Source organism: Azolla caroliniana, unplaced genomic scaffold, assembly GCF_043228905.1.
Source record: "Azolla caroliniana isolate FFs.n. ecotype wild unplaced genomic scaffold, voAzoCaro1.0.p SCAF_6, whole genome shotgun sequence".
Classification (NCBI taxonomy): Eukaryota; Viridiplantae; Streptophyta; class Polypodiopsida; order Salviniales; family Salviniaceae; genus Azolla; species Azolla caroliniana.
The window spans coordinates 15859205-15879352 of NW_028230441.1; the positions used below are offsets into that span (position 1 = coordinate 15859205).

General features: G+C 41.9%; 1 protein-coding gene across 1 annotated transcript; it reads right to left on the reverse strand.

The window, feature by feature from the left end:
- Nucleotides 1–8803: 8803 nt before the first annotated feature.
- Nucleotides 8804–12768, reverse strand: LOC147863187 (serine/threonine-protein kinase STN8, chloroplastic-like). Its single transcript, XM_087321252.1, has 4 exons — nt 12106–12768; nt 10813–10986; nt 10101–10505; nt 8804–9328 (listed from the first exon to the last, which is right to left on the reverse strand). Exons 1-4 carry the CDS (start codon nt 12754–12756, stop codon nt 8981–8983), a joined length of 1578 nt encoding a protein of 525 aa, XP_087177378.1. The 5' UTR covers nt 12757–12768; the 3' UTR covers nt 8804–8980.
- Nucleotides 12769–20148: the final 7380 nt, after the last annotated feature.

Consider the following 20148-nt stretch of genomic DNA (forward strand, 5'->3'; position numbering starts at 1 on the left):
CAATGTCTACAAGAATAGTGCGGAATATTGCTCGGCCACAACCGAGTCTTGAATCACAGAAATAGGAAGTAGAGAATACATAGAATATTTACGTGGAAAACCCTAATAGGGAAAAACCACGGGAGCCCACGGACTCCAACTATCACTATATGAGAGGAAATACAAAGTGGAGACATAGAGGCAACGACCTCGTGCTTGCGATCTTCGCTAGATGGGGGTTACAACAGAAAGTGCTCGTAGCTACTATCTTGCTCTCTCTCTCTCTCTCTCTCTCTCTCTCTCTCTCTCTCTCTCTCTCTCTCTCTCTCTCTCTCTCTCTATACAACAGTTATCTCTACCACAATATGACAACCCTCTCTGCACATGTCATATACAAAGTGATTGACCTAAGTCATATTTATACTTATATGAACTTAGGGCTATTTACAAATATAGCCTCAATAGGCTTACTCAAAAGACATACTTACAAATATGTCTTCTCTTCCAGTTCTCACCGGGTCTCCTCCGATTTTCGGATCTCTTCCGGTTCTCACCGGTTCCTCTTCATTCATAACCAGATCCCATCTGGAGGGACCGATTTCCCAACAATCTCCCCCTTCACTCCGGCATGGGATGTCTCGTCAGCCCGATCCGCTTTCGGCACGCGTCCAACTTGTCGGTTGTCAACACCTTGGTCGGCATCTTCGACCCGTTCTCCTCCGTGTGGATCTTCGTCAGCACGAACTCTTGATCTTCTACACTCTCTCGGATCCAGTGGTACCTCCGTTGGATATGTTACGTCCGAGAATGGTAGGCCACATTCTTTGCAAGGTGAATGGCACTTTGACTATCGCCGGTATTCCTCCTGTTGGATCCCTAACTCTCTGATGAAGTCCTTCATCCAGATTATCTCCTTGCCGGCTTCCACAACTGCCATGTACTCCGCCTCCGTGGTTGACAACGCAATCGTCTTCTACAGCCTCGACTGCCACGAAACAACTCCCCCTGCATAAGTCATGACATATCTGGATGTACACCGACTGGTATCTGCATCAGCCGACATATCTGAATCCGTGAAACCATCGAGTTGGGGTTTTCCGGAGCCAAACCGGAGGCACATACTCAAGATGCCTTTCAGATACCGGAGTATCCACTTGACCACGTTCCAGTGCTCTCTTCCAGGATTGCTCATGAACCGGCTCACCACTCCGACTACATATCCGATATCCGGCCGGGTACATACCATCGCGTACATCAAGCTTCCGACGGCAAAGGCATATGGAATCTTCATCATTTCTGTCTTCTCCGCCTTTGTCCTCGGAATTTGTTTTCCGGATAGCTTGCAGTTTGCCGAAAGTGTCGATCTGACTGGTTTCGCCTTCGACATGTTGAACTGTTGAAGTAGCTTTGTCATGTACTTCTCCTGTGACAACCACAACAACTTCTTCGACTGGTCCTGAATGATGTGCATTCCCAATATCTATCTTGGCGGACCCAAGTCTTTCATTGAGAAGGTCCAGTTCAAACCCTTCTTCAGCATCCGAATCTTGCCTTGTTCTCGTCCGACGATCAACACATCATCCACATATAGGAGAAGTATCAGGAAGTCTCCTCTGTCAAATTTATTCACAAACACGCAATGATAAGCCTGCGTCTTGTGGTACCCTTGGTCGGTCATGAAGGAGTCGAACTTCCGGTACCATTTCTGGGTAGGTTGCTTTAGTCCGTATAAGCTCTTCTTCAACTGGCACACAAGGTGCTCCTTCCCTTTCTTCTCAAATCCTTCCAGTTGATGCATGTAGATCTCTTCTTCGAGGTCGCCATGTAGGAATGTCATCTTTACATCCAATTGCTCTACCTCAAGGTCCATGCTTGCCGCTATGCTCAATACCGTCCGGGTGGATGTCATCTTAACTACCGGGGCAAAAATCTCACCGAAGTCCAATCCCTTCTTCTGCTAGAAACCCTTCACTACAATTCGGGCTTTGTATCTCAGCGGGTTTTCGGAAACTCCCGGTTTCAGCTTGTACACCCACTTGTTCCGGAGTGCTCTCTTCCCTTTCGGCAACTCTGTCAGTTCTTATGTGTGGTTCTCATGCAGGGAATCATCTCGTCCTGCATGGCACTCAACCACTTGCGGGTGTGGGTGTCTCTCTTTGCTTAATCGAAGCTTTCCGGCTCCCCCTCATCGGTTAGCAACACATGCTCTGCATCCGGAAATCTTTGAGCGTTCTTCTCTCTTGGACAGGATATCTTAGTCCCTGGTTTCTGACCACCGGTTCCTCTATTTGTTCCTCATCCTCATCTGATTCGGGATCTTGTCTAGTTCCAGTGTCTTCTTCTTCGTCTTCATCTTCGGTCGGTTCGGTTTCTTGTGCATATCCAGCTGGTTCGTCGAGTGTCATTCGGTAACCGGCTAACATCCGGTTTTCAATCGGGTAGGTCCTTGTGTCCTCAAGCCGGTTTTCATTAGATGATCCGGAGTTCATCTTCTTCTTCTCCGACTCCCAGTCGGCAATGGTCTTGTCTTCCATGAAGACTATGTCCCGACTACGGAACACTTTCTTGTCGACTAGATCCCACACCCGGTAATTGAACTCATCATCGCCGTATCCAAGGAATATGCGTGGCCTGGACTTCAGATCCAGTTTTTCTTTCTTATCCTTTGCAACATGCACATATGCGACACACCCGAACACCTTCAAATGCCAGTAAGACACGTCCTTACCAGTCCATACTCTTTACAGTGTGTCTCCGTCCAAGGGTACTAAGGGTGATATGTTTATCACATAGGTCATTGTTGTTAGCGCCTTAGCCCAAAACATCTTGGGTAACTTTGCATAGGCCAGCATGCTCCGGACTCTCTCCATCACGGTCCGGTTCATCCGTTCGGCCAGCCCGTTCAATTTCGGCGTCTTCGGCACGGTGAATTCAAGTCGGATTCCCTTAGACCAGCAGTACTCCTCGAACTGCCCGCGGTATTCTCCTCCATTGTCCGCTCGAACCCTTTAGCTTCCAACCAGTTTCCCTTTCCACTCTTGTGTGGAGCTCCTTGAAGATGGATAGCACATGATCCTTCATCTTCAACGGTGAGACCCATAGCTTCCGGCTGTGGTCATCTATGAACGTCACGAAGTACTACGATCCGGCATGTGACTTCGTGTCCACTTGACACACATCGGTATGCACCAGCTCCAGTGGTGCACTCTGTCTCATCGCTGGTCTTGACTGGAAGGAGGTACGGTTTTGCTTGTTGGCCAAGCCATCGGTGCACTTCCCAAGATGCACATCTTTCGCCTCCAGAATGAGGTTGTCTTCGGCAAGTCTCTTCATCCCCTTCTGGCTCATATGACACGGTCTCTTGTGCTACGTTCACTTCTTCCTAGCATATCCGGGCATTCATCAAGTACAGTGTGTTGACCTTCCAGGCACGAGTCGCTATTAGGCTCCCTTTGCTAAACTTCCTAACTCTGTTCCGGATACTACCCGTGTAGCCTTCATCATCTAGCCGACTGGTTGATATCAGGTTCAGTCGAACCTTTAGAACATGTCGGACATCCTATAGCAGCAACTTGCATCTGGTTGATATCGTCAACAACACATCTCCTATGCCGATAATTCAGCATGTACCTTCATTCCCCATCCGGACACAACCTTGATCACTGGCTGTGTAGGATGAGAAGCATTTCCGATCCGGTGTCAAGTGGAACAACACTTCGGAATCGACAACCCACGTTGTCTCGTCGCTGACAAGGTTTAGCTCATTCTCCTCGGTAATGAGCATCAATTCCTCTTCACTTGTTGCGATTGCCGACATTCCTTTCCGATCCAGGCCTCTCCAGTCCAAACCATTTCAGTCTGAACTCTTCTTCGAATCGGTAGTGCCGGTTTCTTTCTCTTTCCGGAAATGCCGACAATTCTTTTGGAAGTGTCTCGGCTTCCCGCAAAAGAAGCACGTGGGTCTCCCCCTTGACTTCGACCTCGTCCCCGATTTGTCCCGGTTTTGGGGACTCCGACACTTATCTTCCCCGGTTGTGGTCATCTTCCGTGACCAAGGCCTTCGGATCGGTTCCGGATTCCCGGTCCTTCCAGCGAGCTTCTTCATCTAGCAAGCTTGATTTTACCCTTGCTAGGGATAACGGTTTTCCTTCCGGCCCGACGTTGCCCAACGTGACAACTAACGTCTCCCAGCTATCCGGGAGGGAACCGAGTAGGAGCAATGCGAGTACCTTATCGGCGAGAGGTACTTCCAACGAGGTTGCTTGATGTATCAGCCCCTAGAAGGCATTCATGTGCTCCGCCATATTGGATCCATCCTGGCACTGGAGCCTCACTAGCTTCTGAAATACCGAAATGCGATTAACGACGTTCTTGTTCTGGAACATGATGTCGATCTTCTCCCAGAGTTCATGAGCCTTGCTCTCTTAATTGAAGTTGTTGTACATGCTCATGTCGATGAAGCACCAGATATATGTCGTAGTCTTCATGTGCATCACCTCCCACACTATGGCGTCGATCTTGTCCGGTTTCTTGTCCCCGAACTGAACTGGAAACCAAAGATCTCTAACCACCACCATATCCCTCATCTTCTACTTCCACACTGAGTAGTTGGAGCCGGTGAGCTTGAACATGCCACCGAATGATTCTTCCATTTCCTGTGTTGTTCGCTCTAATACCAGATTGTGAAGAATAGCGGGGAATATTGCTCCAACTATCACTATATGAGAGGAAATACAAAGTGGAGACATAGAGGCAACAACCTCGTGCTCGCGATCTTCGCCAGACAGTGGTTACAACAGAAAGTGCTCGTAGCTACCATCTTGCTCTCTCTCTCTCTCTCTCTCTCTCTCTCTCTCTCTCTATCTATCTATCTCTATACAACAATTATCTCTACCACAATATGACAACCCTCTCTACACATGTCATATACAAAGTGATTGCCCTAAGTCATATTTATAGTTATATGAACTTAGGGCTATTTACAAATATAGCCTCAATAGGCTTACAAATATGTCTTCTCTTCCGGTTCTCATCGGGACTCCTTCGGTTTTCGAATCTCTTCCAGTTCTCACCGAGTCCTCTTCATTCATAACCGGATCCCATCCAGAGGGACCGATTTCCCAACACCTATCTAGCAAGAAGTTTTCCTCGGTAGAAGACTATGTTCACCATGCTAGAACCCAAATCCAAAAATCGGGTCTAGAAGGCGACAATTGGTTCATAGATTGTTTTCTCAACGGCATCCCCAATTCAAACTATCACTGGATAGTGCATGATAAGGATCCCAAATCCTTCCAAGAGGCCGTTGAAATAGTTCTTTGCTATCAACACACTTCGAAGAAGGACCATAACAAACCCAACAAAGCACCTGGTACTAAGCAGTCACAAATCACTGGGAAATGCAAGACACCCAACGAATTCATGGATCGCGATTGTAAGTGACAAAATCCTTTTTGCGTATTTTGCAAAAAGAAGGGTCATACAAAAGAGCAATGTTGAAAGCTCCAATGGAAGGAGCACGACAACAAAACAAAAGCTGCAGACCATAAAGGTCAGATTCCTTATGTCCTTGAGGTCTATACACATCATTTAAGTAATTGTAAATGTTCTTTCCCTCACTATGTATTGGGACCCAATGATTTACTACACGCAAACAGGTATATCAATGGATCTCCCATACAATTTTTATTTGATTCAGGAAGCTCACACAATTTTGTGAATGATCGTTTGGTTCAACCCACCGTAAGTGATCACACCTATAGGGTGCACTTGGCTAATGGAAGAGTACAATACATCAACGGGGTGATTCATTCATTAGGAATTTCTATTGATACTTATATAGAGGAAGTAGACTTCCATGTAATGAATCTTTGTATCACTAATGTAATACTGGGTTATCCCAGGTTTTATAATAAAAACTCTTCATTTTCTATTGATTGGGTTCGCTATTCCATTTCCTTTGTATTGAACGATTGTGCTCATTTTATTCAATGTGTAAATAAACAATTGAAAGAGATTGCTTCCTCTCCATCAATATCAGAGTTGTCTTGTTCTTTATTTTATTGTGTACTTGATCCGAACATTCATGTTTATAATATCGATAATGTCTCGAGTCAATTATCATATTTTGAACAACAACTCAATGAAATCTTAAATGTTTTTCATGATGTTTTTCCGAGTGAACTACCACATGGGTTACCTCCTAAACATAATATAGACAATCGTATAGATATTGTACCTGGTGTTGCACCAATAAGTATAACTCCTTATTGCTTAAGTCGATCCGAAGAGGATGAGGTACTTAAGCAACTCAAGGACTATTTACGAATGGGTTATATACTTTATAGTAAATCTCCATGGGGTGCACCTGTTCTCTTGGTAAAAAAGAAAGAGAGCACATGGCATATGTGTATTAATTGTCGACACTCGAATAAAGTGACGATCAAGTATTCATATCCATTGCCCCGGGCTGACGATCTAATTGACCGTCTTCAGGGAGCTCAGTATTTTACGAAACTTGATCTCCGTACGGGCTACCATCAAATTTGTATAAGTGAGGAAGATGTTCCTAAAACGGCATTTCATACGCACTATGGCCATTATGAGTCTTTGGTCATGCCTTTGGTTTGACCAATGCTCCGATCACATTTCAACAAGAAATAAATGACATTTTCCAAGAACAATTTGGAAAATTTGTCGTTATTTTCTTGGATGATATTCTAGTTTATAGTCGTACATTAGAAGAACATGTTAAACATGTCCGCTTTGTTTTATCAAGATGGTAAACCAATAGCATTTGAGAGTAAGAAACTTGATTCTGCTCAGTGTCGGTATCCCGTGCAAGAAAAGGAATTATTTGCAGTTATTCATGCGCTCACGACATGGCGCCATTATCTTTGTGGAAATAGTTTTGTGGTAACTACGGACCAGGAGTCCTTGAAATATTTTTGTGACCAACAAGACCTTAAAGGTCGTAAGGCACGATGGGTAGATCTCATCCAAGACTTTGATTTTTCAATACAATATCGTAAATGTTCCATGAACACTGTCGTTGATGCATAAGTTGCATCCGTGAAGTTTACATGCTTAGCTTCACTAAAATAACATCAGATCTTTATGATCACCTTCGAGGAAAGTATCCTGATGATAGTTATTTTGCCAAATACTGGGTTCTAGTGACAATACAGTGACAACTGAAACTCTAGTTACTTCAGACGAATTATCTTCTAAACCACATGTACCAAAAAGAATTCTCGATGTTAAAAAAAATAAAATTGTGTTCTAAAATAATCAGAGAATTTAAAATTAAATGGATGGATAAGTCTATAAAAGATGCCACATGGGAACGTGAAAATACTCTTAGAACTAACTTCCCTAACTTTCCATTGCAAGAGAGCAATGTTTTAAAGAGGGGGAGTATGTTACGGGCATGACCATATAATATCCTGTGGTCAAAATTTACCGTAGTATTCTATACACGTGGATAAAGTGTGAGGGTTAAACGAGAGTGTAAAGAAGGGGAGGTTTACTTTTAATCCTCGGGATTGAGACAACCCATTAGGCCAAGTGTGAACTTGCCTGGGGGCCTTAGGTCTGGCTATAAATATGAGGCCTAGCTACCCTCATTTGACACATTATTGACTACGTCAAGACTCTAACATTGTGGTAGGTCAACTCTTGTAGCGAGTTCGCTAGCACTAGGTACGACTCGACACCACAACGGTGGTATGGGACACCAATCGAGGCTCGAGTTCGTCTCGATCCCTTCGCTCGGGGTGGTCAGGTGGATCGGCACCCTTCTTTCTCTCTCTTGTTTCTTATTTATCTATCTTTTATCCTTATCATATGCTTACATTAGTAGCTAAGCTCTAACACGATATCTGAAGCTACTTGGTTTCATGGAGGTGGGTAGTGGAGGTGGAAAGCACGAACTACCTCGACTCCAAGCTTCTGCATCGAAAACTCTATTATCTGGTACGCTAGAAAGGATACCCAATATTTGTTAAAAAAAATTCAAACGGTGTGGTTTTGTGGTTTGGTTTTGGTTTCAAACTTAGGTCAAAATTTGAATTTTAAATTTTCGAATTTTTAAAGATTTTCCTAAAATGTGAGAATAAGGCTTGAAAATGAAAAGATTGCTTAGAAACCATTTTTTTTTAAAATCAAAATCAAAATAAATAAAAAACCATTAAACTGTTTTAAGCACGGTTTCTAACGGTTGAAACCGAACCGTGAACTGAACCATTCAAACCGTTAAGCCGTGGTTTCATGGTTCGGTTCGGTTCAAACCGACCGTTGCTGACTGTTACTCAAAACTATAAATTGATCGCACTAGACAGAGCTTAGGTGTCATGAAATTGAGTTAACAAGTCAAATTCATAAGGTAGAAATATTCCCTGGTTCATATGGAACCCTCAAAAGCGTTGGTTGAATGTGGGAGCTATCATTTGTTCTGTTTCCACACCCAACACGATCCGATTGAAAAGTACTTGTGAATATGTTTCCACATTCTGAGTTTTCATCAGTGAGGAATAGATTCTCATGGGCTCACAACGTGGTGTTCAATGAATGCACTACGCAATATTCGATGTTGTCATGGTATTGGGGCTGGGTCATGGTCTGCAGATTCCCATGGAACATGGTGTGCAATGAATGCACCTCCCAATGTTCAACATTGCAATGGAATTGAGGCAATATCTTAGCCTTGGTTATTTGATTCAATATAGATCTTTGTGGTGAAGTGAAGATCTAATTAGACATTGTCTTAATGCGGAAATACATTGTTATAAAACTGCACAAAGCTGGCTTCATTTGGAAAATTGACAATCACATAACTTTCACTTTTACATTTCAGAATTTTACATTATGGAACTCAGTACTAGAGCCACACAATTGTAGCCTTAGATAAGCCAAAACACTTTTCCTTTTAATTTACAAGACACCATATCAAACCTTCAAGCCCAAGCTTGAATGTACAGTATTGTATATATATGGGACATATCTATTTTGTTACTGACAGTTTGGCGAGAACATCAGCTGCCTGGTCACCTCCTAGTAGGAGATATGGGTGCCTCAATGCAGATGCTGCGGACAAACGACCACGACGGAAATAACCTCTTTCACATATTAATTTCGTAGCTAAATCCCAACCTTTTCCACCATCATAATCCAGAATCTCTAGATTCGGTCTCAATCTGGTATTCTCTCTCCATTTCTTCAAGTTATAGCCAGATTTTTGGATCTCACTCTTAAATGTTTGCAAACCTCCTGGAGTCCGCAAGGTAGGACATGCCATCAGCATCAATATTATTCCCACTGAATACATGTCAAACAAATCGGGACTGTTGAACTGTAAGATGAATGTAAGTAGCATTAGCAAAGCATTATGAAGAACGCTGAAAAAATAAATAGGATCATATAAATTTAAAAAACTTAAGCAAACTCATTGGTTTTCTAAATCTACCTATGCAGGAGTCAATCCTTACATAACCAAAATCAATCAAACTCTAAGGATCATACAAAACCTCTTGATTATACTGATATGTTCTAACTACACTAGAAAACAAACAATGTTCAATCATCCAGAATCTATATTAAAAAATTACACAATTTCCCTGTCCCTAGAATGTTTGTCTTAAAATTAATCTAGGTAGTCTTTGACCCAAGGAATGAAGGAGACACAGGAAAAAGATGTACGACACGATAGACAAATACAAAGATGGCTAATTCTTGCTCTCTACATAGCACTATCTATTCTTATGGTTGTTACATATCATCCTAATTTCATTTCAATTTATTTTCTTAGGAATGAGAACCCAAAATACATGTATTACTACATACATCCAATGTCTAAGTAAAATCATGGCAATATCTGAAATTTGCCACCACAATAGCAGCACTTCTTATTTTCTAATTGCAAGATATAGTGCTTACAAAAGTTTGTCTAAACAGAATTTCCAAGTGCTAGAATGGCCATCATCAAGAAACTGATATCTAGCATCAATTCATATGATATGTCTCGAATTTTTATATGTGCTGTAAGATGATTGAGTCCATACTGTACTGCAATAAACCATACAGAAATAAGACACTTCATTTTTATCAGAACCTGTCCTACATACCTGCCAAATAAATGGAGACAATGCAGCTGCTACAGGTGCTGGCGGAGGCTTTGGTGTCTCTTCTGGCATCACATAAAGTTCAGGAGGACAAAAATCAGGGTCCAGAATTGTACGATTGGGAACATAGTTTTTTCCTACACGCAAGTCTGTTGCTGCACCAAAATCAATCAGCTTAACCTTCCCTTTGTTTGTAATAACAAGGTTGGAAGGCTTCACATCTCGATGGACAATTCCTGTATCATGAACTTTCTTCAAAGATGTAATGATTTGCCTTGTTATCTTTGTTATGATCAACACTTTTCGCTCCAAAGGATTGCGATTTTTCAAGCTGGTTCCAAACATGGCCTCAGTTAAATTTTCTGGGAAATTGCGGTCCTTCAAACAATCTTGAAGTGTCGAGTCACCCTAAAACGATATTAGGACACTACAGCTATCAGAGTATGGTTATGTTTAGTTCCAATTTAATGACATAATCGCATGACATCTGCTGAAATATACACCTTGTTAGATACAACCACGTCAAGGAGACGAGATGTGGATATTGAGATAAGTTTTAACGAAATTAAGTAAGTTTCACCACCCACAGGGTTAACCTTATGTATGAGGTATTCATTTCGTAAAACTTTATTACACCTATTCTTACAAATGATATTTGTTATCTCAATATTATCACTTGTTGAGGACACAATAATAATGCTGAAAATGTAATTACCTCAAATTTCCAAACCAGCCATTTGCCTCCCTTTGTAAATTGGCCACGAGTAGTGTCAGCAACAAAACTCCCAAGAAAATCAGCACATACATCTGGTGCAGCACGTGACATCCGATAGTTGAACCACTCTTCCATTTCCCCACATTCTACGGCCCCTTCAACTCCAGTTTTGATCTACATAAATATAAATCCTATCATGGAGATGAGAAAACTATAGAAAGCTCAAAAAACCTACAAAATCTGAAAAATTTGTAAGACATCTGAGCTTTAGAAAAATACAACTCTCAAATGGTTTCCAACATTTTGGACATCATCAATTTTGTATTAGTAAAACTAGTAGAAAATGGTCCCAAAAGATAATTCAGATTTTGAACTACCAAAATGGAGCGTCTAGCAGTAGTTCTTAAAAATTGCCACATGGAGGTGGCACATCTAGTTGAGATAGCTAGGAAACTTGATATGACAATTGATGAATTGTCATATCAAGTTTCCTAGCTATCTCAACTACCAAAATGGAGTGTCTAGCAGAAGTTCTTTTAAATTGCCACATGGAAGCAACACTTCTAGTTGAGATAACTAGGAAACTTGATATGACTATTGATAAATTGTGCGACAATATCTGTATACAGGGTATATACTTAAGAGTAATATGTTCAAACGATGATCTCGTTTCATTTTGGTTGGTTTTCTTCAGAAGTTGGTAAAACTGTTCTACAACAATGATAGCATGTGTAGCTTCTAGAATAAGATAGCCTCCTTTGTCTCCTCTAGAAGCTTCTAAAATGACTTGAATTTCTAGAAGGTTCTAATCTCTGTTAACCATGGACTGTTGTAGACGATTTTAACCTCCTCACAAAATGTTCAGTCTTTCCAAAGTCAATTGTGATGCCGGTTAAGAAATGCAAATGAGTTGAGCCACTCCCATTCTAATTCTAGATGTTGTCTTGTAATCCAATCATGTATGAGATCTTGCAATTCAGTTTCAGATACAGTTGTTTTTTGTAATTAGGCATTAAGTTCTTGTAATAATTCTCTTAATCTATATTGAAGAGTATAATCACGCAATTCTTCTTGATGAGACTCATTACTAAATATTTCAAATCTATGTCTAAGAGTATAATAAAGGTATCCTTGTGTGTTCTGTCCATTTCAAAAAGTTTCAGATCTCAAAACTGAAACTTAGATGAACCTTGTTTCTATCTCTATGCATAATGTAAGAAATTTAGATAAACCTTTAGCTAGAAACGTCCTTTTCCTAACATATCGATAGCATGAAACATAAATTAAACCAACCTTTTTGAGGATGACCTTCTGGAAGGATTCATAACCAGAGAACTCTTCAAGTCGCCTAGATCTTTTACCAATATCATCATCATCAGATTTGAGGTTGGAAGGAAGCATCGAACCAGAAAACACAATACCAAATGATCCTTCACCAATCCTCTGCTCAACAAGAAAACTTGAACGTTTGTAGAGCCTTCGTCCTTGTAAATTGTCAGCGAAGTACTGAAGAGGGGCAAGTATATAAGCATCTATGGCTCCGATGAGGACGCCAGGTCTTGCTGTTAAGTAAAGGAGAGAAATAGAAGCTATGGCTAAGCTCTGCCATCGCTGAGCTTCTGGAAGCTTCTGGATTGCTTCGGAACCAATGTTCAGGGCTATAGAAAGTGCATTGGTTTCTCCTTCTGCTTGTTGTAAGGATCCAACGAAGACCTGGTTTAGTAACGGTTCGACATGAGAAAGGATGGTATTATCTGCTGGGAAGCAATTAATGCAGATCATTAGGAGCCCGAAATGGCGGCCATGGAGACGATGTTTCCTTGGGGCTGTGAGGATGTGACGACGTGGATGAAGATGATGAGAAGGAGAAGCGATGGAGACGCGGTGGAGGAAGGATGCGGAAGAAGAGAGAACAGAAGAGGAGGAGGAGGAGAGATTCATCATTTAGAAGAAGAAGAAGCCACACCCCCACCCCCCCATTCAAACCACATAGAAGCGGTGAGTGGACTGTGGAAATGAAAAGAATCAGAAGAGAAACAGAAACAGAAACAGAAACAGAGGAATTGGATAAGGAGGGAGGGAAGGAGGGTTCATAGATGATGGATGGACGGTTCTTCTTTCTCACTCCATCCATCCATCCATTATTCATTATGTACCTCAGGTGTCTATTGCCACCAAAATCATAAATAAACACGCCTCGCAAGGGAATCACGGCCACCGACGATGCAAGTCGCTCAGCTGAGGGCGGGTGCGATCTGCACGCACTATTCAATTAGGATAAAAAAAATAAACGCACGAAAAAAAGAGAGCTAACAGTAGTCGCCTTACTCTAACAACTCGGTCACCCAACCACATTTGAGTCGCCCAACTATCCCAAATCAATCACCCAACTCTCAGCAACTCCGTCACCCAACCAAATGTGGTCACCCAACTATCAAAGGTTAGTCGCCCAACTATCACCAACTTGGTCACCCAACCAAGCAATTGTGGTCGCTCAATCGAGCGTGGTCTCCCACCCAAGTGTGGTGTGGTCGCACAATCAAGTTGTATAAAACCCCGAAACCTATCATTTTGTCACATTTTTAAATGAGATTCTTAGGGTTTTGTGGAGGGAAAAAGGGTTTCAACTAACCATTTGTTGACGTGCATTCGCCATACCATCTTCATCGCCACCTGCTTACTTCAAAAGTTGGTATTTTATTTGTTTCTACTTTTTCGGCAATTTTTTTATACTGTAAATAAATCATATTTGTGAATAATCAAGTATGTGATTTTGTCTAGCAGTAATGAATTAGAAATGTGTGTGTATGTGTGCGTGTGAGAGAGACACACAACGAAAAAATAGAAAACTATATTCACAGGAATGATAACTGACTAACTTACAAAGGAGAGGAGAAGAGTGCTTATATAGTCACCTTCTCTCTATACTCTTTAACTAAAACTACCTCTTGAGAAAGAGGGAAAAACTTAACTACCTCATAACTATGTGTCATAGGAGTTACATCTATTACACATTAGTTATTGTTACATAGTAGTGGTGGAGTGTCCACATACTTGTAGTACTTAAGGTGTGTGTCCACATACTTGACTTTGATTCTCAACATGCCCATTCAAGCTCAACTTCCAGTTGCTGAACAATCGGCTTTTGTCTAGATGTTGTCCAGGTTTGGCTTGATGATGTCTGGTTTTGGCTTTGCCTCACTCATTTTGCTTTCGGCTCACTCCCCCTCAAGCTCGGTAGATCGGGGGTTGAGAGTCCTAGGTCTGTAGTGAATTGCCGAAGCTTGTCGAACCCAAGTGCCTTTGTGAAGATGTCGGCCGTCTGAAGGGTACTACTGATGTGTTGAAGGTCGACATCCCCTGCCAGGACACGTTTCGAATGAAGTTATAGTGCACCTCAATGTGCTTAGTCTGAACGTAGAAGACAAGGTTCTGAGCGAGATGTATGTTGTTTAGGTTGCCGCAGTAAAGTAGGATTGGATCTTTGATGGAGACGTTCAGATCCTTGAGAATCCTTTTGAGCCATACGACTTCACATGTGGCAACGGCTGCGCCCCTGTATTCGGCCTCTATGCTCGACAATGCGACTATCGGCTGCTTCTTGCTGCTATAGGATATGGCTCCGTTGCAGAGGGAGAAGATGAATCCAGAGGTTGATCGTTTGTCTGCTCTGTAGCCGGCCCAATAAACCCTTCAAGTCAAATTGGCATTGCCGATTTGTAGAGGATGTCGTAATTCATTGTGCCACTTACATATATTGTAACACTCGCTTAGCGCAATCCAAATGAATATTACGTGGTGACCCTTACATATTGTCACCCTTCTGACGTCGCATCGACTATCGGCTAGAGACTCTCCATCCACAAAAGAGGAGTGAAAGCTCATGAGTAGAATACCCTACGCATCGGCCATAGGAAGTATTATGTATGTGATGGTGATGACCCAACTAAACCTTGCCTATGTTGTAGAAGTCACCAACCGCTACATGTCTAAACCCGAACGGAGCCAAGTTTGGGATTTGTGAAGAATATATTCTGGTACCTGCACGACATTGAAGATCTGCAACTGACATTCAGATGAGTCAAGTTGACCGAAGTCGAAGGCTACACGGATTCCGACTATGCCGGAAATCCGGATAATCAAAAGTCTATGTAAGGATACGTCTTCACCTATGGAGGTAGTGCCATATCGTGGAGGTCGAAATTGCAAGATGCACAACACTCTCGACAACAGAGGTCAAGTACATAGTTGCATCGAAAGCAACCAAAGAATTCATTGGGTTGCACCAACTGTCAGTTGACTTTTTGGCCAAGGGTCGAAACAATCATCCAGTGTTGACCCTGCATTGCAACTCTCAAAGCGCAATACACCTCATCTGGAATCCAGTATATCATGCTAAGACAAAAGATATTGAGGTGAGGTACCACCATATCCGGGAGCTCATCACTGAGAAGAAGCTTGAAGTTCAGAAAGTGGATACCGAGGTGAACATTGCTGATAACCGGACGGAGCTACTCCTAGATCAACACTTCGGCATAGTAAGAGGACCGATGGGACTACAACAAACGAGTGAGCAAAAAGGAGCTGAACAAGGAGAAACTTAGAAGGTAAGTCAAAGATCGACGCAGCCAGACAAGCCAAAACGACTAAGTTGAAGGAGCCGAACAACCGAAAAGTTGTAGACGTGGCTAAGTGCGAGGAGATCGAAATGACGAAAGATGATCGAAGGACAAATGAAGCTAAAAACCAATCGCAGAACCCTCGAGGAGCACAAGGTCTAGCATACGTAAGGAGCCGATAACCTAGAACTTGAAAACCGAATAGGACACCAGTCGATTCAGACACGAGCCAACTCAGTTAAAGGCGACTTCACCTCTGTCAATTTAGCTACAAACCGGCTAGCTTATAACATACATAGTGTAGTTTAAACTTGAAATGTAATTTAACCTTATAGAGGAGATAACCCCATTACATTGTATGTAAAATAGATTAGTCCTTTTACAAAGGATTTTGTTGGCATAATAGGCCGACTCAGCCCAAACTTGTATCTCTAGTGTCAATACAATTTACTTATTAACTATTTAAGTAGGTAATTGTTCTTGTAAAGTGTGTTCGGTGGTAATACAAACATTGAGTCTCTTTGTGCTCTCTCTCTCTCTCTCTCTCTCTCTCTCTCTCTCTTTGTGTAACGTTCTCAGTCTTCATCTTGTTGCACAATGAACTAACCTTATTCTATTGGTTCTTGCTATTTGCCTAACTCATCAACAGATCCTCATAGTCTTCAATATTCATCAATTTGTTGCAAAAATCTTCTTGAGATTCTCCCAAGCTTCCTTCGGCTTCTTGGCCTCTCGGATATAGTTGAGCATGTGATCATGAGCACATGATGCTAGACAATACAACACACGACTTGCCGCTTGCTCCCATGTCGGGTAGTCGGCATGTGTTGGGTTAGATTTCATTTCTTGCGCTCCTTCAATGTAACTCTAATAGCTTTGGTCGATAAGGTATTTGGTGCATCTTGTATTCCCAAGATGCAAAGTTTTTTCTATCTAGCTTTTCATTGGGAAGAGAGTTGCCCATCTGAGTATTCATGATGGCCAACTAGTTGAAATAAGTTTCCTTCTTCTTCTTCTTCTTCTTTCTTGGATACGAACTATGTAGGGGTTCTACGATAACGATCAGGCAGTTCTTCTTGAACGTCAACACAAGCACAATACACACGGATGGGCTTAGATCAGGCTATGAAACAACTCTGATACCATGTGAAGAATCAAGTATGTGATTCTGTGCAACGGTAATAAATTAGAAATGTGTGTATATTTGTGTGTGTGTGTGAGAGAGAGAGTATCATAGAAAAATTAGAAAACTATATTCATAGGAATGATAACCGACTAACTTACAAAGGAGAGGAGAAGGAGCTTATATAGTCACCTTCTCTCTATACTCTCTTACTAAAACTACCTCTTGGGAAAGAGGGGAAAACTTACCTACCTCATAATTGTTGAGAGAAAAGCTCAACATGAAGCTGGACCGATTGGAGAAATTGATAGCTGGATCGGTTGGAGGCCGAATACTTAATCGGCTAGGAGAACCGACAGACCGTTAGGGCCTATATTCCTATGTTTAGTAATAGGAATATTTTAGGCAGTGAGTGTTAGATGTTCATGTGTGAGCATTGAAGTACTTGTTAGTACATCAATTAGCACTATGTTGGAGGGCTTGTATAAAAGTGCTCATTGAGCACAATTGTATATATAGAGTATTGTTATTTGAATATAGTTTTGTTGTTTGGTTATCTCTGTCTTTGTCTCTCACTCTCACTCTCTCCCTCTTTGTGTATACCTAACATTCCTCTAGTGTCCGGCAGTGTCCGGATGTAGGAGTCAAACTTTTGGTACCATATCCTCGGCATTTTCTTTAACCCATAAAGGTTTTTCTTCAATCGGCATACAAGTTGACCTTCCTCCCTTGTTGCCGTGAAGCCGGCCAATTGAGACATATATATGTCCTCTGCTAGATCTCCACAGAGAAACACCATCTTTACGTCTAATTGCTCCATCGCAAGGTATTTTGTCGCGATGAACCCTAATAGGAGCTGAAGGGTTGTCATCTTGACTACGGGAGAGAATATCTCATCATAGTCGATGCCATGTTCTTGTTTGAATCCCTTGGCAATGAGCCGAGCTTTGTACTTGGACTTGTCCAAACCAGACATGTATTTGTATCTGGCAAATTGTTTCATGGTATCAGAGTGCAAGGTTTGAAGATCCTCTACAACTAACAAAGTGACCCAACACAAAGACAGCCTTCATTTTCCAGATAAGAACTACCATGAAGATGGACAAAGGAATGGGCAACTCCCTTTCAATAGAAAAGCTCAACAAGAGCAACTATGCATCTTGTTCATACAAGATGCACCAGTACCTGCTTGGACAGGGGCATTGGAGTTATGTTGTAGGAGCTAATGATGCAACACTAGATTCGACACATAGAATTTCCCGGCCTTGGAACATGCGGTCAACGGAGTGTTATACTACTTTGCATCCTATGTGAGTGACCATCGATTGAGCTATATCCAGGATGCCAAGTCGCCAAAGGAAGCTTGGGTGAACCCGAAGAGGATCTTCGGCACAAACATGACGGCTAGAAAACTGTAGCTCAGACAGGAGTTGAGCCATGTTGGACAAAGAGACCTGTAGGTGGCCAATTACACCTTGAGAGTCCAGAAGATCTACTATTCCCCCACCTCAATCAATGTAATAGTTGAAGAAGATGAAATGGTGCAGGTCTACCTAGGAGGTTTGGCGTAGAAGTTCGGATCATTTCGAACGACGGTCTACATGAGAGAGAATACTCCGTCCTTCTTAGAGATGTAGTTGTTATCGTACGAGATGTATGGAGATGTCATAATAATGTTGTTGTGTATGTGTAATGTGTATGATTATGAGTGTGAGTGTAAGTATGAATAGATGTGTAAGTGTGGGAACACGCACATGTGTGTGGACAGATAAGAAAGGTTGTGAGCAAGTGATATGTGTGGATGGCTAAAGGGGCATGAACCCCTATGTATCTAACTCCTCATTGTACTATTTAACCCCCATATGGGGAATGAATGGAAAAAAAGTGTTCTCTCTCATCTCTCTTTCTCTCTCTCTTCCTCCCTCATGTTGAACCCCTTTGGGACTGGGAGTGGAGCCATTCTAGGCCCCACCCCACACCCCACAATATCTACAACATCTCTGCCATCACACCATCACCCCCCAATGCTCTTTTAATCATCATCATCATCATCATCATCAAGCCTAAACCCTAAACCAATACCATTTCTTTTTGGCGACCGTAATGGAGAACCCTCCTTTAGAAGAATCCAATGAAGAGACGTGGTGGAAGTATACAAGAGAGTGGTAAATCAAATCCACGATGTGCGAGTAATGGTGACATTATGTGTGCGAGTGTGTAGGAAATAGCGACAACGTGCATGTGTAGGGAAGCATGTGTTACGGACAGAAGAAGAATAGAACTACAAGGACATGATTGACAAATGTAAAATAGCAAATATCATTAACTAGTGTTGTTCACCTTGAATTCATTCAAGGTGAACTCAAATATTTATACTAAGCGGCATGCATGCCTGTTGCGTGCATGTGCCAAGTGTGAATAATACAAGGGAGCAATTATGCTCATGATGCTAGCTTAAAAGCTACAAGGAACAATTATGCGTATGACTGTATATTGGTGTTGAGAATCAAACTCAACTTCCCTAGTGTGGGAACACACCCTCGTGTGTGAACACCCCACCACCTATTGTAGTAACTAGTGTGTCATAGAGTCTTATAGTTCTATGACACATATTCAATGTAGTTAAGTCTCCACCTCCCTTTAGTTAAGAGGTGGTTGTAGAAAGAGAATATAGAGAGAAGGTGACTATATAAGAACCTTCCCACTTTATTTGTTGTTGGTCATTCTTGTAGTCCTTTCCTTGATAATATAGGCTAGACTTGTTTTCTGTATACGTCGAGATCTCTCACTCACTCACTCTCTCTCTCTTTCTCTCTCTCTCTCTCTCTCTCTCTCACACACACACACACACATCTCTTTTGCTGCACATAATCACTCTCATTTCTTTACATGGTATTAGAGAGATTGGTAGTCTGATCCAAGCTTATTCATGTATGTTGTGTTAAAGCCTACGTTCACGAAGAACCGGCCGATTGTTGTAGCAGCCTCTGCACAATCCATATCACAGAGAAGAGTCAACACGAACACCTAGACGGGAAGCACTCTTCCTACGGAAAAGCTCGACAAAAACAAATTTGCATCTTGGGAGTACAAGATGTAGCAATACCTTGTCGGCCAAGGCTATTGGGGCTATACATTGAAGGAGCGCAATAAATGCAACCCAACCCGACACATACCGACTACCCAGCCTGGGAGCAATCTGCAAGCCGTGTGTTGGACTGCCTTGCATCGTGTGTACATGACCACATGCTTGGCTACATTCGAGAGGCAGAATGTCATGGTACAACTCCAAAGGGATTCAAACCCATGACCTTGTGTTACATGGGCTGAACCCTTGCCATTAAACCATGAATATAATACAAAAAATATTAGTTTCATTTATTATTTCTACAGGAAATTCATGTATATTCTAGATTACTTTGGAACATTCGAGAAACTTCAAGAGTAATCGTGACAACACTATAAATAGAGACATAAGGCATTATTCCGAACCAATTCGGTTCAATGCTAGTGTTAAGCCTGCTAGTTGTTCTTGTATCTTTCTTCATATAATATAATATACTTCTTGTTGTCATCATTATCTCTCTCTACTCT